The sequence below is a fragment of the Panulirus ornatus genome, chromosome 6 (assembly GCF_036320965.1).
Source record: "Panulirus ornatus isolate Po-2019 chromosome 6, ASM3632096v1, whole genome shotgun sequence".
Taxonomy (NCBI): domain Eukaryota; kingdom Metazoa; phylum Arthropoda; class Malacostraca; order Decapoda; family Palinuridae; genus Panulirus; species Panulirus ornatus.
In genome coordinates, this window is record NC_092229.1 from 41,730,286 (window position 1) to 41,757,713 (window position 27,428).

A 27,428-nucleotide genomic window follows, 5' to 3' on the forward strand; every position below is an offset into this window, starting at 1 on the left:
GGAGGGTGAAAGGAGGGCAAGGAATAGAGTGAATTGGAGCGATGTGGTATACCGGGGTTGACGTGCTGTCAGTGGATTGAATCAAGGCATGTGAAGCGTCTGGGGTAAACCATGGAAAGCTGTGTAGGTATGTATATTTGCGTGTGTGGACGTATGTATATACATGTGTATGGGGGGGGGGGGGTTTGGGCCATTTCTTTCGTCTGTTTCCTTGCGCTACCTCGCAAATGCGGGAGACAGCGACAAAGTATAAAAAAAAAAAAAATATATATATTCTTATATTATATATATATATATATATATATATATATATCGCTACCTCGCCAACGCGGGAAATGGCGAATAGTTTGAAAGAAAAAATATATATATATATTATCCCTGGGGATAGGGGAGAAAGAATACTTCCCACGTATTCCCTGCGTGTCGTAGAAGGCGACTAAAAGGGGAGGGAGCGGGGGGCTGGAAATCCTCCCCTCTCGTTTGTTTTTTTTTTCCCAAAAGAAGGAACAGAGAATTCGGCCAGGTGAGGGTATTCCCTGAAGGCCCAGTCCTCTGTTCTTAACGCTACCTCGCTAATGCAGGAAATGGCGAATAGTTTGAAAGAAAAAAGATATATATATATATATATATATATATATATATATATATATATATATATATATATATATATATTTTTTTTTTTTTATACTTTGTCGCTGTCTCCCGCGTTTGCGAGGTAGCGCAAGGAAACAGACAAAAGAAATGGCCCCACCCCCCCCCCCCATACACATGTACATACACACGTCCACACACGCAAACATACATACCTACACAGCTTTCCATGGTTTACCCCAGACGCTTCACATGCCTTGATTCAATCCACTGACAGCACGTCAACCCCTGTATACCACATCGCTCCAATTCACTCTATTCCTTGCCCTCCTTTCACCCTCCTGCATGTTCAGGCCCCGATCACACAAAATCTTTTTCACTCCATCTTTCTACCTCCAATTTGGTCTCCCTCTTCTCCTCGTTCCCTCCACCTCCGACACATATATCCTCTTGGTCAATCTTTCCTCACTCATTCTCTCCATGTGCCCAAACCATTTCAAAACACCCTCTTCTGCTCTCTCAACCACGCTCTTTTTATTTCCACACATCTCTCTTACCCTTACGTTACTTACTCGATCAAACCACCTCACACCACACATTTTCCTCAAACATCTCATTTCCAGCACGTCCATCCTCCTGCGCACAACTCTATCCATAGCCCACGCCTCGTAACCATACAACATTGTTGGAACCACTATTCCTTCAAACATACCCATTTTTGCTTTCCGAGATAATGTTCTCGACTTCCACACATTTTTTAAGGCTCCCAAAATTTTCGCCCCCTCCCCCACCCTATGATCCACTTCCGCTTCCATGGTTCCATCCGCTGACAGATCCACTCCCAGATATCTAAAACACTTCACTTCCTCCAGTTTTTCTCCATTCAAACTCACCTCCCAATTGACTTGACCCTCAACCCTACTGTACCTAATAACCTTGCTCTTATTCACATTTACTCTTAACTTTCTTCTTCCACACACTTTACCAAACTCAGTCACCAGCTTCTGCAGTTTCTCACATGAATCAGCCACCAGCGCTGTATCATCAGCGAACAACAACTGACTCACTTCCCAAGCTCTCTCATCCCCAACAGACTTCATACTTGCCCCTCTTTCCAGGACTCTTGCATTTACCTCCCTAACAACCCCATCCATAAACAAATTAAACAACCATGGAGACATCACACACCCCTGCCGCAAACCTACATTCACTGAGAACCAATCACTTTCCTCTCTTCCTACACGTACACATGCCTTACATCCTCGATAAAAACTTTTCACTGCTTCTAACAACTTGCCTCCCACACCATATATTCTTAATACCTTCCACAGAGCATCTCTATCAACTCTATCATATGCCTTCTCCAGATCCATAAATGCTACATACAAATCCCTTTGCTTTTCTAAGTATTTCTCACATACATTCTTCAAAGCAAACACCTGATCCACACATCCTCTACCACTTCTGAAACCGCACTGCTCTTCCCCAATCTGATGCTCTGTACATGCCTTCACCCTCTCAATCAACACCCTCCCATATAATTATATATTATATTATATATATATTATATATATATATATACCTGGTTTAAAAAGAGATATACACATAAGTATACATTCCTATGAGTCCACGGGTAAAATGAAACACGAAAAGTTCCCAAGTGCACTTTCGTGTAATAATCACATCATCAGGGGAGACACAAGAGAGAAATATAAGTCAGTTCTGGACAATCACATGTTTACCAAATGGCGTCCTAGCTTCGTCTCTTTGATGAGTATCAACTGACTGTTATGTTTCTCTCCTGTGCCTCCCCTGATGATGTGATTATTACACGAAAGTGCACTTGAGAACTTTCGTGTTTCATTTTCCCCGTGGACTCGTAGGAATATCTTGATCACGTGCAAAATTGTGATCCTTTCCAATAAGTATACATATGTAAGTAGGAGAGATGGCCAGAGAGTGTTATTGGATTACGTGTTGATAGGCGCGCAAAAGAGAGACTTTTGGATGTTAATGTCCTGAGAGGTGCAACTGGAGGGATGTCTGATCATTATCTTGTGGAGGCGAAGGTGAAGATTTGTAGAGGTTTTCAGAAAAGAAGAGAGAATGTTGAGGTGGAAAGAGTAGTGAGAGTAAGTGAGCTTGAGAAGGAGACTTGTGTGAGGAAGTACCAGGGGAGACTGAGTACAGAATGGAAAAAGGTGAGAACAAAGGACACAAGGGGAGTGGGGGAGGACTGGGATGTATTTAGGAATGCAGTGAGGGCTTGCGCAAAAGATGCTTGTGGCATGAGAAGCGTGTGAGGTGGGCAGATTAGAAAGGGTAGTGAGTGGTGGGATGAATAAGCAAGATCATTATTGAAAGAGAAGAGAGGTATTTGGACGATTTTTGCAGGGAAATAATGCAAATGAGTGGGAGATGTACAAAAGAAAGAGGCAGGAGGTCAAGAGAAAGGTGCAAGAGGTGAAAAAGAGGGCAAATGAGAGTTGGGGTGAGAGAGTATCATTAGATTTTAGGGAAAATAAAAAGATGTTTTGGAAGGAGGTAAATAAAGTGCGTAAGACAAGGGAACAAATGGGAACTTCAGTGAAAGGGGCTAGTGGGGAGGTGATGAGTAGTGGTGATGTGAGAAGGAGATGGAGTGAGTATTTTGAAGGTTTGTTGAATGTTTGATGATAGAGTGGCAGATAGAGGGTGTTATGGTGGAGGTGGTGTGCAAAGTGAGAGGGTTAGGGAGAATGATTTGGTAAACAGAGAAGAGGTAGTAAAAGCTTTGCAGAAGATGAAAGGCAGCAAGGCAGCAGGTTTGGATGGTATTGCAGTAGAATTTATTAAAAAAGGGGTGACTGTATTGTTGACTGGTTGGTAAGGTTATTTAATGTATATATGACTCACGGTGAGGTGCCTGAGGATTGGCGGAATGCTTGCATAGTGCCACTGTACAAATGCAAAGGGGATAAAAGTGAGTGCTCAAATTACAGAGGTATAGTATAAGTTTGTTGAGTATTCCTGGGAAATTATATGGGAAGGTATTGATTGAGAGGGTGAAGGAATGTACAGAGCATCAGATTGGGGAAGAGCAGTGTGGTTTCAGAAAAGGTAGAGGATGTGTGGATTAGGAGTTTTCTTTGAAGAATGTATGTGAGAAATACTTAGGAAAGCAAATGGATTTGTATGTAGCATTTATGGATCTGGAGAAGGCATATGATAGAGTTGATGGTGATGCTCTGTGGAAGGTGTTAAGAATATATGGTGTGGGGGCAAGTGGTTAGAAGCAGTGAAAAGTTTTTATCGAGGATATAAGGCATGTGTACGTGTAGGAAGAGAGGAAAGTGATTGGTTCTCAGTGAATGTAGGTTTGCGGCAGGGGTGTGTGATGTCTCCATGGTTGTTTAATTCGTTTATGGATGGGGTTGTTAGGGAGGTGAATGCAAGAGTTTTGGAAAGAGGGGCAAGTATGCAGTATGTTATGGATGAGAGAGCTTGGGAAGCGAGTCAGTTGTTGTTCGCTGATGATATAGCGCTGGCGGCTGATTCGTATGAGAAACTGCAGAAGCTGGTGACTGAGTTTGGTAAAGTGTGTGAAAGAAGAAAGTTAAGAGTTAATGTGAATAAGAGCAAGGTTATTAGGTACAGTAGGGTTGAGGGACAAGTCAATTGGGAGATGTTTGAATGGAGAAAAGCTGGAGGATGTTAAGTGTTTTAGATACCTGGGAGTGGATTTGGCAGCGGATGGAACCATGGAAGCAGAAGTGAATCATAGGTTTGGGGAGGGGGCGAAAGTTCTGGGAGTGTTGAAGAATGTGTGGAAGTCGAGATCATTATCTCGGAAAGCAAAAATGGGTTTGCTTGAAGGAATAGTGGTTCCAACAATGTTATATGGTTGCGAGGCGTGGGCTATAGATAGAGTTGTGCAGGGGAGCGTGGATGGGTTGGAAATGAGATGTCTGAGGACAATATGTGGTGTGAGGTGGTTTGATCGAGTAAGTAATAATAGGGTAAGAGAGATGTGTGGTAATAATAAGAGTGTGGTTGAGAGAGCAGAACGTGTTTTGAAATGGTTTGGTCACATGGAGAGAATGAGTGAGGAAAGACTGACCAAGAGGATATATGTGTCAGAGGTGGAGGGAACGATGAGAAGTGGGAGACCAAATTGGAGGTGGAAAGATGGAGGATGGAGTGAAAAAGATTTTGAGTGATCGGGGCCTGAACATGCAGGAGGGTGAAAGGCGTGCAAGGAATAGAGTGAATTGGAACAATGTGGTATACCGAGGTCGACGTGCTGTCAATGGATTGAACCAGGGCATGTGAACCGTCTTGGGTAAACCATGGAAAGTTCTGCGAGGCCTGGATGTGGAAAGGGAGCTGTGGTTTCGGTGCATTATACATGACAGCTAAAGACTGAGTGTGAACGAACATGGCCTTTGTTGTCTTTTCCTAGTGCTACCTCGCGCACATGAGGAGGGAGGGGGTTGTTATTTCATGTGTGGTGGAGTGGCGACGGGAATGAATAAAGGCAGCCAGTATGAATTATGTCCATGTGTATATATGTATATGTCTGTGTGTATATATATGTATACATTGAGATGTATAGGTATGTTTATTTGCGTGTGTAGATGTGTATGTATATACATGTGTATGTGGGTGGGTTGGGCCATTCTTTCGTCTGTTTTCTTGCGCTACCTCGCTAACGCAGGAGACAGCGACAAAGCAAAATAAATAATATGCAAATACTTGTAAACAATACAACAAAGAATCATTCACAAGTTTTCATATTCTGACTAAATTTCTAAAAGAAAGCCAAATATCCTCACATCTGGATCACTATAGCACTGGAGAAGTTTGATTGAGCCATCTTCCATACACTGATAAATGGAGACACGATTATTACCAGCTGTGGCGAAAACCAATGGTTGACTATCACGTAGGTGTTGATTAAACTGTACCCCAAATATAGGCTGCCCGTGATCTTCTTTTAAATAGCACCTGATGGGATAGTGAAAATTTTTCTTAACTGTTAAAACATCAAATAAATATGTAATAATCATTTCCATAAATCTAAATTCTGATGAAACAGTAAAGCTTGAAAATGTAAAACTCTTAATATAACATGTTTAATAATTAATGGCATATATCTTATAAACCTGAAAAAATAAGAAAATTTAGTTTTGTGGATATGAAAAAAACAACTCCAGGGTTTCAATTCACTTCTTTTTCACAACTGTTTGTTGTTTGCCAAGTTAGTAAGGTAGTGGTAAGAACAGGTGAACCACCACCACATTTCCTTATACTCACTGTCTAAATGTCATTTATCAACCAGTGAAGCCACATCCCTCTATCCAAAACCCAGCCCCACAGAACTTTGCACGATTTCATATGGCTGCTTAATATGCTCTTGTTCAGTCCACTGACAGCACATGGCCCCCAATATACCACATCTAATTTACTGTATCCTCTGCATGCCTTTCATTCATCTATATGTTTAGGGCCTAAGCACTCAAAAACCTTTTCCACTCAATCCTTCCATTTCAAATTTGGTTTCCCCTTCTCCCCATCCCATCCACTTTTGTCATGTACCCTCTTTGCTATCCCCTCCTCACTCACCCGCTCCACTACATCCAAAACATTTCAGCACATCATCTTAAGCCCTCTCAACCATACACTTTTTATTGCCACATTTCTCTCTTACCCTATCATTTGTTACTTGATCAACCCTCCTCACACCAAATACTGTCCTCAAACATTCTATTTCCAAAATATATCCTCTTCCTTATGTCCACATCTAAGGCCCTCACCCCACCCTAGGACTTACTTTATCTCCTATGGTTCTATTTGCTACCATGTCCACTATTCAAAACACCTCCCTTCCTCCAGCTTTTCTACATCCAAACTCACACCCCAACTAATCTGCCTCTCTGAATTGCTTTATCCAATAATCTTGCTCTTATTGACATTAACTCTCAACTTTCTCCTTTCACACATTATAGCAAACTCAGAATAAACTTATGCATTTTCTCATTCAAATATAAAACTAATGCCATATCATCAGTAAACATATCTAACTTACTTCCAGGGTCCCTCCCCTTCACCTATGACAGATTGCACAATGCCCCTCTCCTCAAAAACCTTGTTTTCATTTTCCTTACTACCCCATCGACAAACAGATTAAAGAGCCATGGTGACATCACACATCCTGGCCAAAAACTCCTTACTGCTTTAACAGCTTTCCTCCTGCACCAAAATTCATGACACCATCCACAAAGAATCTGTATAAACCTTATCATAGGCTTTCTCTAGGTTCACAAATGTTACATACAGATCCTTGTCTCTAATATTTTTCAAAATAAACACCTGATCCACACATTCTCTACCTCTCCTAAAAACACACTGTCCTACCTATTCTGACGCTCTGTGCATGCCATCATCCTTTCATATACAACTTACCATGTATATTCTACAAACTATAATTTCTGTAATTCGAACCCCCACCTTTACACAATGGCACAATACAGGCATTCCTACAATCTTCAGGCAGATCACTATGATCCATACATAAATTGAGAATCCGAACTACCCAACCATTAACACAGTCACATCCTTTCTTAAGAAATTCAACTGTAATACCATCCATTCCAGCAGCCTTGAAATATATCATCTTACCCAAGGCTTTCAGTACCTCTTCTCAGACAACCACTTGCCATGACTCTCAAGAAACTCTGCGCAACTACCTTGCCCAACACCCCTATCTGCCACACACTCATCATACACAATCAAAAATCCTTCAAATTACTTACCATCTCCTGCCCACCTCATCTCTGCCTGGTACCAATTCCTCTTTTGTTCCCTTCATCCATGTGTCCATTCCTTCAATTGTTTTTTTCTCTTCCTGAACATTTTCTCAATCTCCCTGAATCTGCTGATACTAACTCACCCCAACTCTCATTTGCCCTTTCTTTCAGCTTTTGCACCTTCCTCATGACCTCCTGTCACTTTCTCTTGTACATTTACCAATCAATTGCACTCCTCTGTAAATAATGCCCATTCACCCTTTTTCTCTTTCAATAACTTCATCATTCTACCAATTACTGCCCTTTCTCGCATGCCCACTTCCTACCTTCCATATGCCACACACCTCTTCTCACACATCAGCACAGCTTCCCTAAATAACACCTTTTCTAAACTACTCCCCTTGCTTCATTTACCCTCACTTTTTGCCATTCTGCACTTAATATCTCCTGGAATCTTTTCACACAAGCCTCTTTCCTAAGCTCACTTAATTTCAGCATGATCTTCTCATCCATGTCATTTTCTCTTTTCCAAAAGCCTCAATAAACCTTCACCCTTGCCTCCATCAACTAATGATCAGGTATGCTACCAGTTGCCCCTCTCAATATATTCATATCTAAGAGCCTCTCTTTTGCACTCCTACCAATTAGTACATAATCCAATTATGCCCACTTACCATCTTTCCTACTCCGCCTATACTTATGTATGTCTCATTTTTTTAACCAGGTACTGGGAGTCCCCAACTTCAAATGAGTTGAAGAAATGATAATTCTCATAAAATCACAGAAAATGCCTGTACCTGACTGTAATATGAATTAAACAATGTATTCCAAATACAATTCATAAAACGTTAAGTAACACAATGAAAAAATGCTCACTTAAGTAGTTTCATGGTTCATAAAATTGGGTTATCAACTATATGTGATACAAGGAATCATATGGTGTTTATTGGAACTTGTTTGTAAGGACAGATGTTTGTGAGTTTGCAATTTGGAGACCTAGAATTTCCAGTTACAGTCTATTTTCAGCACTCAACTGAACAAGCTGTTTGCCATTTCCATTCATCTTACTTAATTCCCCATGCCCCCACTTGTTCCCTCAACTACCACCTCACCTACTGTTCCTCCCACACAAGTCCCATAGGAGGAGAAACCAGTGAAAATAACTCGCGAGGTGGAGCAACACATGGGGGCTATCAAACAGCTCGAGTCTCGTGGTGTACCGAGTTTAATAACAGCGGTGAACCCAAACATCTCTTTCGCCTGCCGACGTGGCAAACCCACAGGCAACAATGATGTGTCAGGCACAGCTTATTTGTGCACCGACCTATGAACAAACATATAATTTATACCCAAATTAATGTAAATTCATATATAATAACAAATCAAATATCAACACCCTTTAAAGTCTCCATACAAATAATCTTGGAAATCCCATTCTCCCTCACAAACCGAGTGAACCAAGTTCAAACCCCTGGCGTCAACATCCCACCATAGGAGTACTTTTAATAACTCCTATCCTTACTCTTAACAACATGATCATGTCACCAGGATGTATAAATACAAATGTCTCACTAAGAGACAACTCAACCCTCACCCTGGGAAGCAAATGATACAATAAAACAATAAACAATACCCAAAGGGACTATATTGATCATCAACCTAAATCTACAATACATCTCAAACCCTCCAATCTCACATATTCAGCCTCTGAGGAGGCTTTACAGTTCGTCCTGTTCTAGACACATAAGTTGACGACGGTGTCATGGAGTGAGCCTCATCAGAACCTTGAGCATATGCTGGGAAGGCATCTGTTGGTGGTAAGGGACTATGAGCTTCATCTGTTGTAGCATCCTCCCCTGCAGATGAAAGCTCCAAGTTATGCAGTTTTTGCACTGGCCTACTAATTACTCCCTTTGCAGTCTTAACTTTGACACTACGAATTATTCCATTCTTCCCAGGGAATAGCTCAACAATCACTCCAAGGGGCCATTGCAAACGAGGAGAATTATTTTCCCGAACCAGCACAACAGATCCCTTCTCCAGTTTACATCTGGGTATGAAACCTGTAATGATAGGGGGTAAATTCAATAAATAGTCAGACACCCACACACTCCAAAACTTATCAAGTTGTTGATGTCTTCGGCTTTCTCGCTCACATAGGTCCTTATGTGACATTTCAGGAACCTGGCAATCACCTTTAAGCTCTCTATGAAATCCAGCAGTGCACCCAATTAAAAAATGAGAAGGTGTTAAAGGGCTTACTGAATTAGGATCATCTGTGGCAAAAGTTAAGGGTCTGGAATTTACACATGCCTCAATTTCATGTAAGGTAGTCTAGCTCACATCTTGTTATACATTTTATACCAAGAGTCTTTCTCAGAGGTAATTTAACAGATCGAACTAATCTTTCCTACCAGCCTCCCCACCATGGAGCATGGGATACAACAAACTTCCACTGGGGAGCAAAGGTGCCAAAACTGATGCATTTGTTTAGACATACTAATAAAAGTCTTGGCATTGTCAGAGTAAATAACTGATGGAAGGCCTCTTCTGGCAGAAAACCTATGAAACGCAAGTAAGCAATCATCATAAGACAGAGTTAGTCAACTCTAAGTGTACTACACGGACAACTCCACAAGTGAATAACAAAATGTGCAGCTTCTTGCATGGAAAATCAACACAAAACAGTGGTCCAGCATAATCTACACCTGTCACAGTGAAAGGAGGAGCAGAGCTAATTCTTAGTCCTGGGAGAGGAGCTACAGGCTGGCAGTAAGCTTGTGAGTGATGTCTACGACAAATCATACACTCTCTACAGACTACCTTAGCAAGCTTTCTTAATCCGACAATTAAGTAACAAGATCTTAATGTTGAAATTAAAGTGGAAACACCAGCATGTCTCAGAAATACATGTTGGAAACTAACTAACAGCTTGGCAATGTGACCTGCTGGAATAATCATAGGATACTTGCAATCATAACTTAATTCAGCCTGGTCCAGCCGACTCTTGCTTCTCAAAAGACCATTTTCATCCATAAAAGGATTGAATTTCCTAATGTCAGAACTCTTAGGGAGTGACTTTCCAAGCATTAAGGCATTGATCTCTTGGCTGTACCTTTCTCTCTGAACACAAATTATTAACTTTGTTTTAGCTTGATCTAACTCTGTACAAGACAAGGGCCCAAAACATTTAACAGCATGACGTTTACAATTGTTCACAAACCTTATTACCCAAGCTACACACTTAATAGCTTTTGTAAAATGACCCCCAGCGGGCATAGTCAATCCCTACTGATGGATGCTGGGACACTAAGCATGTCACTGGGCTGTCAGGGAATACCTCTTCTACAATGGGCAGTGCTGCTGGTACCTCATCCTGTTGCATGGGAGTAAAGTGTTCAGAGAGCCAAGCAGGACCATTCAGCCACAAGGTACAGGAAATTAAGTCTTCAGCAAAGGCACGTCTGGAAATAAGGTCTGCTGGATTATCTTTACCAGGAATATGCTTCCACTGAACTGGGGGGATTAAACTCTGAATCTCAGTTACTCTATTCGCTACAAAAGTCTTCCATCTATTAGGGTCTCCCTTTATCCATGACAATGCTACTTTAGAATCAGTCCAGCAGTACATTTGTACATCAATTAAGTGTAGGGAAGTCTTCACAAATACAGATAGCCTAGCACACAGAAGAGCACCCATTAATTCCAACCTCGGCACCAACAATTTCTTGATAGGTGCTACCCTTCCTTTGGCTAGAACTAAGATTACCTTAAATGACCTGTCATTATCAGGAACTCTCAAGTATGCACAGGCACCATACCCCTTCTCGGAAGCATCTCCAAAGGCATGCAGTTCTACATTTTGTAGCTTATTCCATACAAGTTCTGGAAAGTAACAACGATTAACTTGCCATGTGTTAAGAACTTTTATATTTTGAACCCACTTCTGAAACCGGTGTTGCAATTCTGTAGGCAATATCTCATCCCAAGAAAGTCCAAGTCTCCAAATATCTTGGAACATAATTTTTGCCATCAAGATTACTGGGCATAGAAGGCCAAGAGGATCAAATAATTTACTGATGACACTGAGAACTGCTCTCTTTGTGGATGCTACCTCAAGATCCTTCAATTCTAAACAATCAAATGAAAAACTATCTCTAGTCAAACACCACTGTAAACCAAGAATCTTTGTCTCTGCATGCTTGCTGGGCTCTAAGTAGACATCAAATCTGTCTTTTAAGGCATTGCAGTTCGAGCTCCACTTTGAAAGTGTCATACTGGCCTTGGATAGAACTGACCGTGCCTCATCAAACTTAGCAAAGGCTTCCTCTGCACTGTCAGCTCCTGACAACCAGTCATCCACATATAGGTTATCCTTTGGCTCTGCAATAACTTCAGAATCAGGAAAGCTTTTAAGATGATGTTTAACAGTTGCGTTCAACAGAAATGGACTACTTTTACTGCCAAATGGAACTCTAGTAAATCTCATTATCCGAATGTTACCATTATAGTTCCAAAGAAATCTATGCACATCCCTGTCTTCTTTCCTTACATTAATCTGGAGGAAAGCTTTAGTGATATCACCAGTTAAGGCAACCTTCCACCTTCTGAACCACATAAGTACCTCTACCAACTGTGGGTTAAGAGGGGGACCCACCTCAAGACAGTGATTTAATGAGACTCCATTATAGCTCACAGCAGATGCGTCAAAGACTGGTCTTACTTTACTTGTGGTGCTGACTTCCCTGACGACAGGATGATGAGGAAGGTAGAATGTGGGGTATGGGCTGTTCATCTCACCCTCAGGTACCTCTTCAATGATGCATTCCCATTCGTAACCCTCAAATACGGCATCATACTCCTGAAGTTTAGGATTGGATTTAAATTTATGCATCAAACATAACAACCTTTTTCTTGCAAGCCTTTCATTATTTTGGAGGCTACACTTATGCTCAGATTTCCAGGGAAGAGCAACCTCATATCTATCATCCTTAAACTTAACTGTCTCTGAAAAGGATTTTAACACAGGATGGTTGCTAACATCAGGATATACTTCCTTGTTACAAATTCCCACGGACTCTAAATCCCAAAACTTATGTAACTCATTCTCATTGAGATTGTTAATGCATAACATCTGAGACAACTTAGCATTTCCCTTAGATGCCGAAGCACAAATCCCAGACAGGATCCAACCAAACACCGTTTCTTGAGCCACTAGTCCCTCAACCTGCAAATTCTTGTTGGGGATTACAAATTTCCAATAGGCATCAAGTCCTATCAAAATGTCAACATTTACCTTCCTGTCCCACTCATACTCATCTGCTAACTGCACAGACTTAAAGGGCAGTATGGTTTCAGCTGGAACACAAGGATGTAATAATGGAGCACATATTGTGGGCACTTCAGCTGCAAGTAAACCCACTACTTCATTATTAACATCCACTAAATTCAGGTCATAAATACTACACTGGGTAGATCTAGAACTCTTATTTCCCCCAAAGGCTGAATAGGACATCTGTTCAGAAGATACCCATGTAGGCCTAACCTTCCTTACAAATTCACTCGACACATAGGATCGACCTGCCCCAGAGTCGAACAACAAGGTAGCTTCACTGTACTTGCCATGTCTTCCATACACTTTAAATTTTGCTGTCGGCAAGACACAACACCTTTGTTTAAAATGTGAAGAATGAGAAACACAAACTAGATCACCAGGCATTACATTGGTATCTCCCGTTTCACCTTCACTCTCCTTGGCCGGCTGACTAACAGCCCTGCCCTTAAGTGAAACATTATCCTTTGAGAAGAGAAGGACATTATGGTTGCCTTTACACTTAAAGCACTTTGCCTTGCAACCTCTAGCTACGTGCCCCCTTTTTAAGCACTTAAAACACAGCTCAGCAGAACGAATATTTTCCAGTCGTTCTGCATGTGGAAGTTTGATAACTTTAAAGCACTTTTCACTGGAATGGGACTTATCACAAAATCCACACCCACCTGAATATGTCTCTGAGACTGTCTGAAGAGCAAATGCAGAACTAGGAGACTTCTTTCTTCTCTCAGACTCCCTCACACTGCGGCCGTCTGTCCCTGCAGAAGTAGTCACGTCCTTAAAGGAGTATGAGCGTTCACGGCGCTCAATCTTCTTCCTAAGAAAATCCAGCAGCCGTGCGAGATCCCTTTCGTGGCCCGATCCTTCCCTCGACCACTCCAAATGGATTTCGCTCGGCAGACGAGACAAAATCACTGGGGTGAGGAAGAGGCCAAACTCACTGCCACTTACCCCCAGTGCCTCCAAACTCCTGATGTGGATCAGGAGGTCATCCTGCAGCTTCCTCAAGGCGGACACATAAGTCGTAGATCCTTGAGGCTTGAACAGCAGGCTCAAGCCAAGAAGAGCTTGAATGTGGGCGAAGATAATCCTCTCTGGCTTCCCATACTGCTCCTTCAACAGATTACAGGCCACAGCATAATTAACTGCAGTAAGTGACAAGCCTTGAATGACAGACTTGGCCTAACCTTCCAATAAGGCCTGCAGATAGGTGAACTTGCTGATGGCTGGTAGAGTAGAGTCGTCTACCATGGCCACGAACAAATCCCAGAATGACTGCCACTGGGTTAGTTCACCACTAAACTTCGGCAAGTCGAGCCGTGGAAGGTTCACACTGGCACTAGGACACACTGCGCTTGCACTTGCAGACTTATCTTCACTACTTCCCGACCCTTCATGGACGGCAGTCTTATCCAGTTTCGCCAACAGTTCACCAGCCTGCACCCAACAGCTCTAACACCACTGCGTAAACTATCTGCTTTGTCCAGGTCTGCTTCCAACAACTCTGGGTCACTTATTATCAGTTCATATTCCGCTTGAACTAGGTCCAAGGTGTCTAGACGCTTACCTAAATCCGTTATAGCCGTCTTCCAGCTGCACCCTGGACACAGTTGGCAGTTCAAGCAAAGTCTGCAAAGCCTTGGAGGCTCTCGTACACCACCCTCAAGCAGCCGCCCGCCCTCTTTCAAGCTGCTCCTTCTCCGCCATCACGAGTTATCACCACAGCTTGCTGCACGTATACATTAGTTCAGTTTGCTTCAGCACGTAAAGGCTGCTCCCGGGTCTGGACACCACTTGTTCCTCCCACACAAGTCCCATAGGAGGAGAAACCAGTGAAAATAACTCGCGAGGTGGAGCAACACATGGGGGCTATCAAACAGCTCGAGTCTCATGGTGTACTGACTTTAATAACAGCGGTGAACCCAAACATCTGTTTCGCCTCCCGACGTGGCAAACCGCAGGCAACAATGACGTGTCAGGCACAGCTTATTTGTGCACCGACCTATGAACAAACATATAATTTATACCCAAATTAATGTAAATTCATATATAATAATAAATTAAATATCAACACCCTTTAAAGTCTCAATACAAATAATCTTGGTAATCCCATTCTCCCTCACAAACCGAGTGAACCAAGTTCAAATCCCTGGCGTCAACATCATTCAAACCCCTGGCGTCAACATCATTCAAACCCCTGACGTCAACATCATTCAAACCCCTGGCGCCAACACCTATTGTTGCTTCAAATCATTTGTCACTAATGCCCAATCTCTTATATCAAAACAGCTGATACATTCACTCAAGTGCTCTCAAAACACTGGCCTCTCTTTGTCAAGCCTCTCAGACATGAGCAAAAGCACTAATAAAATTTTTCATTTCCTGTAATCCACTTTTACACACATCAGTCTGGGGCTCACTTCCTTGCACATTTTCACAAATTTTCGCAACTCCTCCTACAAAGGTGCTACCTCTTCTCTAGTTCTTGCCCTTATATTAACCCCCAACTTTTCTCATTAGATATACCCAAACCTTTCTTCCCCCTTCCAGAGGTGCTATGTTTCACTCAGAGTTAGAAAATTCCAAGTTCCTTTCCTCACACATACCACCTATCTCTCCCTTCTTATCAGTGCTTCTGTACCTGGCAATAAGAGGACAAGGAAGAGAGGGATGTGTTTTAGGAACAGCTGAGAGTGTGTCAGTAGTTTTGATGCAAAATATCAGATGCTAATGATGACTGATTTGAATGTGAAAATGAGTACTGTGTCAGTTGAGGGCATAACCAGGGGCATGAGGTATTCAATGATGTAAAAGAAAATGGTGAGCAGCTTGTGGAAGAATGTGCTGGAAAAGGACTGGTGATTGAGAATACCTGATTTAAAAAAGGGACATACACAAGTATATGAGAAATAGGCAAGCTGGTAAGTGGGCAGTATTGGACTATTGACCATATCACTAGTTTAAATGAATAAATAAATAAATCCTTCACTTTTGCATTTGTCTTTGCATGGTCGTATCTGTAGACAACTTTGGCCCTATGCACTTCATTGACATTACTGGAACTACTGTTTAAAACCTCTGTCAGGGGAGGCTTGGCAAAATTGCTTATGCTGAAAGATAAAATGTTGTTACCTATATGGAAACATTCTTAAGTCTACTTCATATCATATAATATAGAATAACAAATATGCTACTTATAAATGGCATAGTAATATTCACTAACTAGTTTATTACATTTTAAAAGAAGTCAAATGTTACACAGAGCTCAATAGACAACATCAACAACTTGAAGCACTGGCTGCCTTTAACGACTGCTCCTCAACGAGTATTGACACAATTATACAATCTTATGGTGTGTCAATACATTTGTTATAATCTTTTTTAAAGTTGCATGTAGATGTACTATGGAAAATTAGCCACCAAAAGTAAGGCAAAGTTTTTATGATACAATTACTATTTTTCTATCACAAAATCTCCAAGATATATCAAGATTTTGGATACTTCTAAGTATGAAACCACTAAGAGAACGTAACATGGGTAAATGTGTATAATAATCTGCAAAACACCAACTTCCTTCTACTCTTCTGCAAGAATTTATCATATTCTTTAGAATTATAGAGATTTGTAAACAATTACCTACTTTTATTATCATTATTATTACTATATGAAATTGTTGCCAATCTTTCATATACAGTAGAAGGCAATTTACTGTAGCGGTCCACAGAGAAACTTAGCTTATTGGTACAAACCAGAGAATTCAATTAGTATACAATTTTTAGTCTTGATTTGTTTTTGTTTGCAACAACACAGATGAAAATATGAAGTCGATGTTGACAGAGCACCTCTTAAAGTGGTTAAAGATATCAAAATTTGCAAGACTCATAATTATTTCATGTATATATGTTTATGTCTTTTACACCAAAAATTATTACAAGTACTAAACTAATGTGTGTATTTTCAGCAAGGATGACTATGAATATTATATCCATGAGTTAGAGGAAATTGCTGAATGGGAACAGTTAGATACTGGTAGACAGAGAAGGGCATATCACAAGCGACTGGATCCTTTGGAATACTATTCTGATCAGGAATTTATCCAGTGTTATTGTCTCTCAAAAGAAGCTGCAAATTACCTACTGAGAAGAATTTCTCAGTTTACCGAGATCAAGGGATAATAGAAGCAAAAAAATGCAGATGACTCATAAACAAGAATTTCTTTCTGTGATTTCCTTACCTTACATAATGTAATAATTTTAGGCTTGGTTGATTTTGTGCAACCTACTTTTTTTTGGTACCCATTCTTTCTCTTTTAGCTTTTTCATTTATCTTTGCAGGTCTTCCACTTCCCCAAGCTTGCAGCTCCTTGTGCACTCGGGTACATGGCAACTGGCAGCTTTCAGCTGTCTATGGCAGACAGTTCAGATCTGTCAAAGCCTAGTCTGTGCAAGTACCTCAAAATAATTCCAAACACCATTGCTATCCTTGCAGCCGAGTTTATCATTTTCCAGAACCAGGGATCGAAGAACATATAAAGAGTCAATTTTCCCCCATTGCTGGAATGCCAGGTGTAATTGGAGGCATTGATGAATGCCACATTCCTATTCTAAATTCAGGAGGCTGTAACCCAGAGTGATTCCGGAGCAGAAAAGGATGGTCGTCCATAAATGTGATGGCTGTGAGTGAGGCATCTTTGAATTCAAAGATTTGGTTATTGGTTGGCCTGAAAGTGGATGACTCAAGAATATTTCCATCGTCAAGACTCTGCCACATGCTTGAATCAGGTTCATGTTGAGGCTTCCTCTTAGGGGACAGTGGATACTCTTGCCAGCCATACCTTCTTACTCCAGCTTTATCCACAAATACAGGAAAAGAAGGTATAACAATTTCCATATCAAGACAAGGAACACAACAGAAAGAACTTTTGGCTCGTGGAAGAGGTGGTTTTGTATTTTAGCAGAAAAAAAAAAAAAAGAGGACAAAATTACCAAATTCAAAGAATATTACCATTGCCTGTGCAGTTTACATAATATTGCTATCAACAACAGCATACTTCTTGAAGAACCTTTAGGTGAAAATGACCACCTACATCTTTCAGTGATTGTAGAAGGGGATAATGTAAGGGGACAGATGCGAAGGGCTACCATTATTGAGAAGCACTTTTGACCTTTACATAAAATTTCATGTTACTTTATACATTATACTTCAAGAATAATGCAGGTATTTACATGGACAGAATTACATTTTTGTTATATAACATTTCTAGTGTGTATATCATAGGGGACATTTCTTTGATTTTGGCCGACTACCAAATAAAATATGACCTATTAATGTGACTGTTCTCTTTAAATATTCCCATCTTTCATTAAATTTTACTGCATGAGGTAGCACTAGGAAAAGAAAACGAAGGCCACATTCGTTCACACTCAGTCTCTTGCTGTCATGTAATGATGCACCGAAACAACAGCTCCCTTTCCATATCAAGGCCCCAGAGAACTTTCCATGGTTTACCCCAGATGCTTCACATGCCCTGGTTCAATCCACTGACAGCATGTCGACCCCGGTATGCCACATCATTCCAATTCACTCTATTCCCTGCACACCTTTCACCCTACTGCATATTCAGGCACCAATCACTCAAAATCTTTTTCACTCCACCTTTCCATCTCCTATTTGATCTCCCACTTCTCCTCGTTCCCTCCACCTCTGACACATGTATCCTCTTGGTCAATCTTTCCTCACTCATTCTCTTCATCTGACCAAACCATTTCAAAACACCCCCTTCTGCTCTCTCAACCACAGTCTTATATTTACAACACATCTCTCTTACCGTTACATTACTTACTCGATCAAACCACCTCACACCACATATTGTCCTCAAACATCTCATTTCCAGCACATCCACCCTCCTCCACACAACTCTATCTATAGCCCACGCCTCGCAACCATATAAAATTGTTGGAAGCACTATTCCTTCAAACATATCCATTTTTGCTTTCCGAGATAATGTTCTCGACTTCCACACATTCTTCAACGCTCCCAGAACTTTCGCCCCCTCCCCAACCCTATGATCCACTTCTGCTTCCATGGTTCCATCCGCTGCCAAATCCACTCCCAGATATCTAAAACACTTCACGTCCTCAAGTATTTCTCCATTCAAACTTACCTCCCAATTCATTTGTCCCTCAACTCTACTGTACCTAATAACCTTGCTCTTATTTGCATTTACTCTCAACTTTCTTATTTCACACACTTTACCAAACTCAGTCACCAGCTTCTGCAGTTTCTCACACGAATCAGCTACCAGCGCTGTATCATCAGCGAACAACAACCGACTCACTTCCCAAGCTCTCTCATCCACAACAGACTGCATACACGCCCCTCTTTCCAAAACTCTTGCATTCACCTCCCTAACAACCCCATCCATAAACAAATTAAACAACCATGGAGACATCACACACCCCTGCCGCAATGCCTACATTCAGTGAGAACCAATCACTTTCCTCTCTTCCTACACGTACACATGCCTTACATCCTCGATAAAAACTTTTCACTGCTTCTAACAATTTGCCTCCCACACCATATATTCTTAATAACTTCCACAGAGCATCTCTATCATATGCCTTCTCCAGATCATAAATGCTACATACAAATCCATTTGCTTTTCCAAGTATTTCTCACATACATTCTTCAAAGCAAACACCTGATCCACACATCCTCTACCACTTCTGAAACCACACTGCTCTTCCCCAATCTGATGCTCTGTACATGCCTTAACCCTCTCAATCAATACCCTCCCATATAATTTCCCAGGAATACTCAACAAACTTATACCTCTGAAATCTGAGCACTCATTTTTATCCCCTTTGCCTTTGTACAATGGCACTATGCAAGCATTCTGCCAATCCTCAGGCACCTCACCACGAGTCATACATACATTAAATAACCTTACCAACCAGTCAACAATACAGTCACCCCCTTTTTTAATAAATTTCACTGCAATACCATCCAAACCCGCTATCCCTAGGGATAGGGGAGAAAGAATACTCCCAACGTATTCCTCACATGTCGTAGAAGGCGACTAAAGGGGACGGGAGCAGGGGGGGGGGCTGGAAACCCTCCCCTCCTAGTATTTTAACTTTCTAAAAGGGGAAACAGAAGAAGGAGTCACACGGGGAGTGCGAATCCTCCTCGAAGGCTCAGATTGGGGTGTCTAAATTTTTGTGGATGTAACCAAGATGAGAAAAAAGGAGAGATAGGTAGTATGTTTGAGGAAAGAAACCTGGGTGCTTAGGCTCAAGGGCAAAGGGGAAGAGTGGTTTGGGAATGTCTTGGGAGTAAAGTCAGGGGTTAGTGAGAGGACAAGAGCAAGGAAGGAGTAGCACTACTCCTGAAACAGGAGTGGTGGGAGTATGTGATAGAATGTAAGAAAGTAAACTATAGATTGATATAGGTAAAACAAAGTGGATGGAGAGAGATGGGTGATTATTGGTGTATATGCACCTGGTCATGAGAAGAAAGATCATGAGAGGCAAGTGTTTTGGGAGCAGCTGAGTGAGTGTGTTAGTAGTTTTGATGCACGAGAACCGGGTTATAGTGATGGGTGATTTGAATGCAAAGGTGAGTAATGTGGCAGTTGAGGGAATAATTGGTGTACATGGGGTGTTCAGTGTTGTAAATGGAAATGGTGAAGAGCTTGTAGATTTATGTGCTGAAAAAGGACTGGTGATTGGGAATACCTGGTTTAAAAAGAGAGATATACATAAGTATACGTATGCAAGTAGGAGAGATGGCCAGAGAGCATTATTGAATTACGTGTTAATTGATAGGCACGTGGAAGAGAGACTTTTGGATGTTACTGTGCTGAGAGGTGCAACTGGAGGGATGTCTGATCATTATCTTGTGGAGGTGAAGGGGAAGATTTGTAGAGGTTTTCAGAAAAGAAGAGAGAATGTTGGGGTGAAGAGAGTGGTGAGAGTAAGTGAGCTTGGGAAGGAGACTTGTGTGAGGAAGTACCAGGAGAGAATGAGTACAGAATGGAAAAAGTTGAGAACAAAGGACATAATAAGGAGAGTGAGGGAGGAATGGGGTGTATTTAGGGAAGCAGTGATGGCTTGCGCAAAAGATGCTTGTGGCATGAGAAGTGTGGGAGGTGGGCAGATTAGAAAGGGTAGTGAGTGGTGGGATGAAGAAGTAAGATTGTTAGTGAAAGAGAAGAGAGAGGCATTTGGACGACTTTTGCAGGGAAATAATGCAAATGAGTAGATGTATAAAAGAAAGAGGCAGGAGGTCAAGAGAAAGGTGCAAGAGTTGAAGAAGAGGGCAAATGAGAGTTGGGGTGAGAGAGTATCATTAAATTCTAGGGAGAATAAAAAGATGTTTTGGTAGGAGGCAAATAATGTGCGTAAGACAAGGGAATCAATGGGAACTTCAGTGAAGGGCGCTAATGGGGAGGTGATAACAAGTAGTGGTAATGTGAGAAGGAGATGGAGTGAGTATTTTGAAGGTTTGTTGAATGTGTTTGATGATAGAGTGGCAAATATAGAGTGTTTTGGTCAAGGTGATGTGCAAAGTGAGAGGGTTAGGGAGAATGATTTGGTAAACAGGGAAGAGGTAGCAAAAGCTTTGCGGAAGATGAAAGCCGGCAAGGCAGCAGGTTTGGATGGTTTTGCAAGGGAATTTATTAAAAAAGGGGGTGACTGTATTATTGACTGGTTGGTGAGGTTATTTAATATGTGTATGATTCAGGGTGAGGTGCCTGAGGATTGGCGGAATGCTTGCATAGTGCCATTGTACAAAGGCAAAGGGGACAAAGGTGAGTGCTTAAATTACAAAGGTATAAGTTTGTTAAGTATTCCTGGGAAATTATATGGGAGGGTATTGATTGAGCGGGTGAAGGCATGTACAGAGCATCAGATTGGGGAAGAGCGGTGTGGTTTCAGAAGTGGTAGAGGATCAGGTGTTTGCTTTGAAGAATGTATGTGAGAAATACTTAGAAAAGCAAATGGATTTGTATGTAGCATTTATGGATCTGGAGAAGGCATATGATAGAGTTGATAGATATGCTCTGTGGAAGGTATTAAGAATATATGGTGTGGGAGGCAAGTTGTTAGAAGCAGTTAAAAGTTTTTATCAAGGATGTAAAGCATGTGTAGGAGTAGGAAGAGAGGAAAGTGATTGGTTCTCATCAAATGTAGGTTTGCGGCAGGGATGTGTGATGTCTCCATGGTTGTTTAATTTGTTTATGGATGGGGTTGTTAGGGAGATGAATGCAAGAGTTTTGGAAAGAGGGGCAAGTATAAAGTCTGTTGGGGATGAGAGAGCTTGGGAAGTGAGTCAGTTTTTGTTTGCTGATGATACAGCGCTGGTGGCTGATTCATGTGAGAAACTGCAAAAGCTGGTGACTGAGTTTGGTAAATTGTGTGAAAGAAGAAAGTTAAGAGTAAATGGGAATAAGAGCAAGGTTATTAGGTACAGTAGGGTTGAGGGTCAAGTTAATTGGGAAGTTTGAATGTAGAAAAACTGGAGGAAGTAAAGTGTTTTAGATATCTGGGAGTGGATCTGGCAGCGGATGGAACCATGGAAGCGGAAGTGAATCATACGGTGGGGGAGGGGGCGAAAATCCTGGGAGCCTTGAAGAATGTGTGGAAGTCGAGAACATTATCTCCGAAAGCAAAAATGAGTATGTTTGAAGGAATAGTTATCCCAACAATGTTGTATGGTTGCGAAGTGTGGGCTATGGATAGATTTGTGCGCAGGAGGGTGGATGTGCTGGAAATGAGATGTTTGAGGACAATATGTGGTGTGAGGTGATTTGATCGAGTAAGTAATGTAAGGGTAAGAGAGAGGTGTGGAAATAAAAAGAGCGTGGTTGAGAGCAGAAGAGCGTGTTTTGAAATGATTTGGGCACATGGAAAGAATGAGTGAGGAAAGATTGACCTAGAGGATATATGTGTCAGAGGTGGAGGGAACGAGGAGAAGTGGGAGACCAAATTGGACGTGGAAAGATGGAGTGAAAAAGATTTTGTGTGATCGGGGCCTGAACATGCAGGGGGGTGAAAGGCGGGCAAGGAATAGAGTGAATTGGATAGATGTGGTATACCGGGGTCGACGTGCTGTCAATGGATTGAATCAGGGCATGTGAAGCGTCTTGGGTAAACCATGGAAAGTTCTGTGGGGCCTGGATGCGGAAAGGGAGCTGTGGTTTCGGGCATTATTGCATGACAGCTAGAGACTGAGTGTGAACGAATGGGGCCTTTGTTGTCTTTTCCTAGCGCTACCTCGCACACATAAGGGGGGAGGGGGATGTTATTCCATGTGTGGCGAGGTTGCGATGGGAATGAATAAAGGCAGACAGTGTGAATTGTGTGCATGTGTATATATGTAGGTGTCTGTGTGTGTACATATATATGTGTACATTGATGTATTGGTATGTATATTTGCGTGTGTGGACGTGTATGTATATACATGTGTATGGGGGTGGGTTGGGCCATTTCTTTTGTCTGTTTCCTTGCGCTACCTCGCAAACGCAGGAGACAGCGACAAAGAAAAATAATAATAATAATAATTTATCTATTTATCTATTTTGCTTTGTTGCTGTCTCCCGCGTTAGCGAGGTAGCGCAAGGAAACAGACGAAAGAATGGCCCAACCCGCCAACATACACATGTATATACATACACGTCCACACATGCAAATATACATACCTATACATCTCAATGTACACATATATAAACAAACACAGACATATACATATATACACATATACATAATTCATACTGTCTGCCTTTATTTGTTCCCATCGCCACCTCGCCACACATGGAATAACAACCCCCTCCCCCCTCATGTGTGCGAGGTAGTGCTAGGAAAAGACACCAAAGGCCCCATTCGTTCACACTCAGTCTCTAGCTGTCATGTAATAATGCACTGAAACCACAGCTCCCTTTCAGCGTCCAGGCCCCACACACTTTCCATGGTTTACTCCAAACGCTTCAAATGCCCTGGTTCAATCCATTGACAGCACGTCGACCGCGGTATACCACATCGTTCCAATTCACTCAATTCCTTGCCCGCCTTTCACCCTCCTGCATGTTCAGGCCCCAATCACTCAAAATCTTTTTCACTCATCTTTCCACCTCCAATTTGGTCTCCCACTTCTCCTCGTTCCCTCCACCTCTGACACATATATCCTCTTGGTCAATCTTTCCTCACTCATTCTCTCCATGTGACCAAACCATTTCAAAACACCCTCCACTGCTCTCTCAACCACACTTTTTATTTCCACACATCTCTCTTACCCTTACATTACTTACTCGATCAAACCACCTCACACCACATTGTCCTCAAACATCTCATTTCCAGCACATCCACCCTCCTGTGCACAAATCTATCCATAGCTGATGCCTCGCAACCATACAACATTGTTGGAACCACTATTACTTCAAACATATCCATTTTTCCACTCCGAGATAATGTTCTCGACTTCCAAACATTCTTCAAGGCTCCCAGAATTTTCGCCCCCTCCCCCACCGTATGATTCACTTCCGCTTCCATGGTTCCATCTGCTGCCAGATCCACTCCCAGATATCTAAAACAATTTACTTCCTCCAGTTATTCTCCATTCAAACTTACCTCCCAATTAACTTGACCCTCAACCCTACTGTACCTAATAACCTTGCTCTTATTCACATTTACACTTAACTTCCTTCTTTCACACACTTCACCAAACTCAGTCACCAGCTTCTGCAGTTTCTCACATGAATCAGCCACCAGCGCTGTATCATCAGCGAACAACAACTGACTCACTTCCCAAGCTCTCTCTTCCACAACAGACTGCATACTTGCCCCTCCTTCCAAAACTCTTGCATTCACCTCCCTAACAACCCCATCCATAAACAAATTAAACAACCATGAAGACATCACACACCCCGCCGCAAACCTACATTCACTGAGAACCAATCACTTTCCTCTCTTCCTACCCGTACACATGCCTTACATCCTCGATAAAAACTTTTCACTGCTTCTAACAACTTGCCTCCCACACCATATATTCTTAAAACTTTCCACAGAGCATATCTATCAACTCTATCATATGCCTTCTCCAGATCCATAAATGCTACATACAAATCCATTTGCTTTTCTAAGTATTTCTCACATACATTCTTCAAAGCAAACACCTGATCCACAAATCCTCTACCACTTCTGAAACCACACTGCTCTTCCCCAATCTGATGCTCTGTACATGCCTTCACCCTCTCAATCAATACCCTCCCATATAATTTACCAGGAATACTCAACAAACTTATGCCTCTGTAATTTGAGCACTCACTCTTATCCCATTTCCCTTTGGACAATGGCACTATGCAAGCATTCCGCCAATCCTCAGGCACCTTACCATGAATCATACATACATTACATAACCTTACCAACCAGTCAACAATACAGTCACCCCCTTTTTTAATAAATTCCACTGCAATACCATCCAAACTTGCTGCCTTGCGGGCTTTCATCTTATATATATATATTTTTTTTTTTTGCTTTGTCGCTGTCTCCCGCGTTTGCGAGGTAGCGCAAGGAAACAGACGAAAGAAATGGCCCAACCCACCCCCATACACATGTATATAGATACGTCCACACACGAAAATATACATACCTACACAGCTTTCCATGGTTTACCCAAGACACTTCACATGCCCTGATTCAATCCACTGACAGCAAGTCAACCCCGGTATACCACATCGCTCCAATTCACTCTATTCCTTGCCCTTCTTTCACCCTCCTGCATGTTCAGGCCCCGATCACACAAAATCTTTTTCACTCCATCCATCCACCTCCAATTTGGTCTCCCTCTTCTCCTCGTTCCCTCCACCTCCGATACATATATCCTCTTGGTCAATCTTTCCTCACTCATTCTCTCCATGTGCCCAAACCATTTCAAAACACCCTCTTCTGCTCTCTCAACCACGCTCTTTTTATTTCCACACATCTCTCTTACCCTTACGTTACTTACTCGATCAAACTACCTCACACCACACATTGTCCTCAAACATCTCATTTCCAGCACATCCATCCTCCTGCGCATAACTCTATCCACTGCCCACGCCTCGCAACCATACAACATTGTTGGAACCACTATTCCTTCGAACATACCCATTTTTGCTTTCCGAGATAATGTTCTCGACTTCCACACATCCTTCAAGGCTCCCAGAATTTTCGCCCCCTCCCCCACCCTATGATCCACTTCCGCTTCCATGGTTCCATCCGCTGCCAGATCCACTCCCAGATATCTAAAACACTTCACTTCCTCCAGTTTTTCTCCATTCAAACTCACCTCCTAATTGACTTGACCCTCAACCCTACTGTACCTAATAACCTTGCTCTTATTCACATTTACTCTTAACTTTCTTCTTTCACACACTTTACCAAACTCAGTCACCAGCTTCTACAGTTTCTCACATGAATCAGCCACCAGCGCTGTATCATCAGCGAACAACAACTGACTCACTTCCCAAGCTCTCTCATCCCCAACAGACTTCATACTTGCCCCTCTTTCCAAAACTCTTGCATTCACCTCCCTAACAACCCCATCCATAAACAAATTAAACAACCAAGGAGACATCACACACCCCTGCCGCAAACCTACATTCACTGAGAACCAATCACTTTCCTCTCTTCCTACACGTACACATGCCTTACATCCTCGATAAAAACTTTTCACTGCTTCTAACAACTTGCCTCCCACACCATATATTCTTAATACCTTCCACAGAGCATCCCTATCAACTCTATCATATGCCTTCTCCAGATCCATAAATGCTACATACAAATCCATTTGCTTTTCTAGGTATTTCTCACATACATTCTTCAAAGCAAACACCTGATCCACACATCCTCTACCACTTCTGAAACCACACTGCTCTTCCCCAATCTGATGCTCTGTACATGCCTTCACCCTCTCAATCAATACTCTCCCATATAATTTGCCAGGAATACTCAACAAACTTATAACTCTGTAATTTGAGCACTCACTCTTATCCCCTTTGCCTTTGTACAATGGCATTATGCACACATTCCGCCAATCCTCAGGCACCTCACCATGAGTCATACATACATTAAATAACCTTACCAACCAGTCAACAATACAGTCACCCCCTTTTTTAATAAATTCCACTGCAATACCATCCAAACCTGCTGCCTTGCCAGCTTTCATCTTCCGCAAAGCTTTTACTACCTTTTCTCTGTTTACCAACTCATTTTCCCTAACCCTCTCACTTTGCACACCACCTCGACCAAAACACCCTATATCTGCCACTCTATCATCAAACACATTCAACAAACCTTCAAAATACTCACTCCATCTCCTTCTCACATCACCACTACTTGTTATCACCTCCCCATTTGCACCCTTCACTGAAGTTCCCATTTGCTTCCTTGTCTTACGCACTTTATTTACCTCCGTACAGAACATCTTTTTATTCTCCCTAAAATTTAATGATACTCTCTCACCCCAACTCTCATTTGCCCTCTTTTTCACCTCTTGCACCTTTCTCTTGACCTCCTGTCTCTTTCTTTTATACATCTCCCACTCAATTGCATTTTTTCCCTGCAAAAATCGTCCAAATGCCTCTCTCTTCTCTTTCACTAATAATCTTACTTCTTCATCCCACCACTCACTACCCTTTCTAATCAACCCACCTCCCACTCTTCTCATGCCACAAGCAT

At 41.9% G+C, this 27,428-nt stretch overlaps 1 protein-coding gene across 5 annotated transcripts in view; it reads right to left on the minus strand.

Moving 5' to 3' along the window:
- The window catches only part of LOC139749163 (polycomb protein EED-like), a 139,748-nt gene that overhangs the window by 81,129 nt on the left and 31,191 nt on the right, over nt 1-27,428 (minus strand). For 4 of the 5 annotated variants that reach the window (XM_071662817.1, XM_071662818.1, XM_071662816.1 and 1 more), the window contains one exon: nt 5,406-5,577. In XM_071662817.1, coding sequence (XP_071518918.1) covers nt 5,406-5,577 — 172 coding nt within the window. The other variant, XM_071662814.1, reaches the window with a different exon arrangement.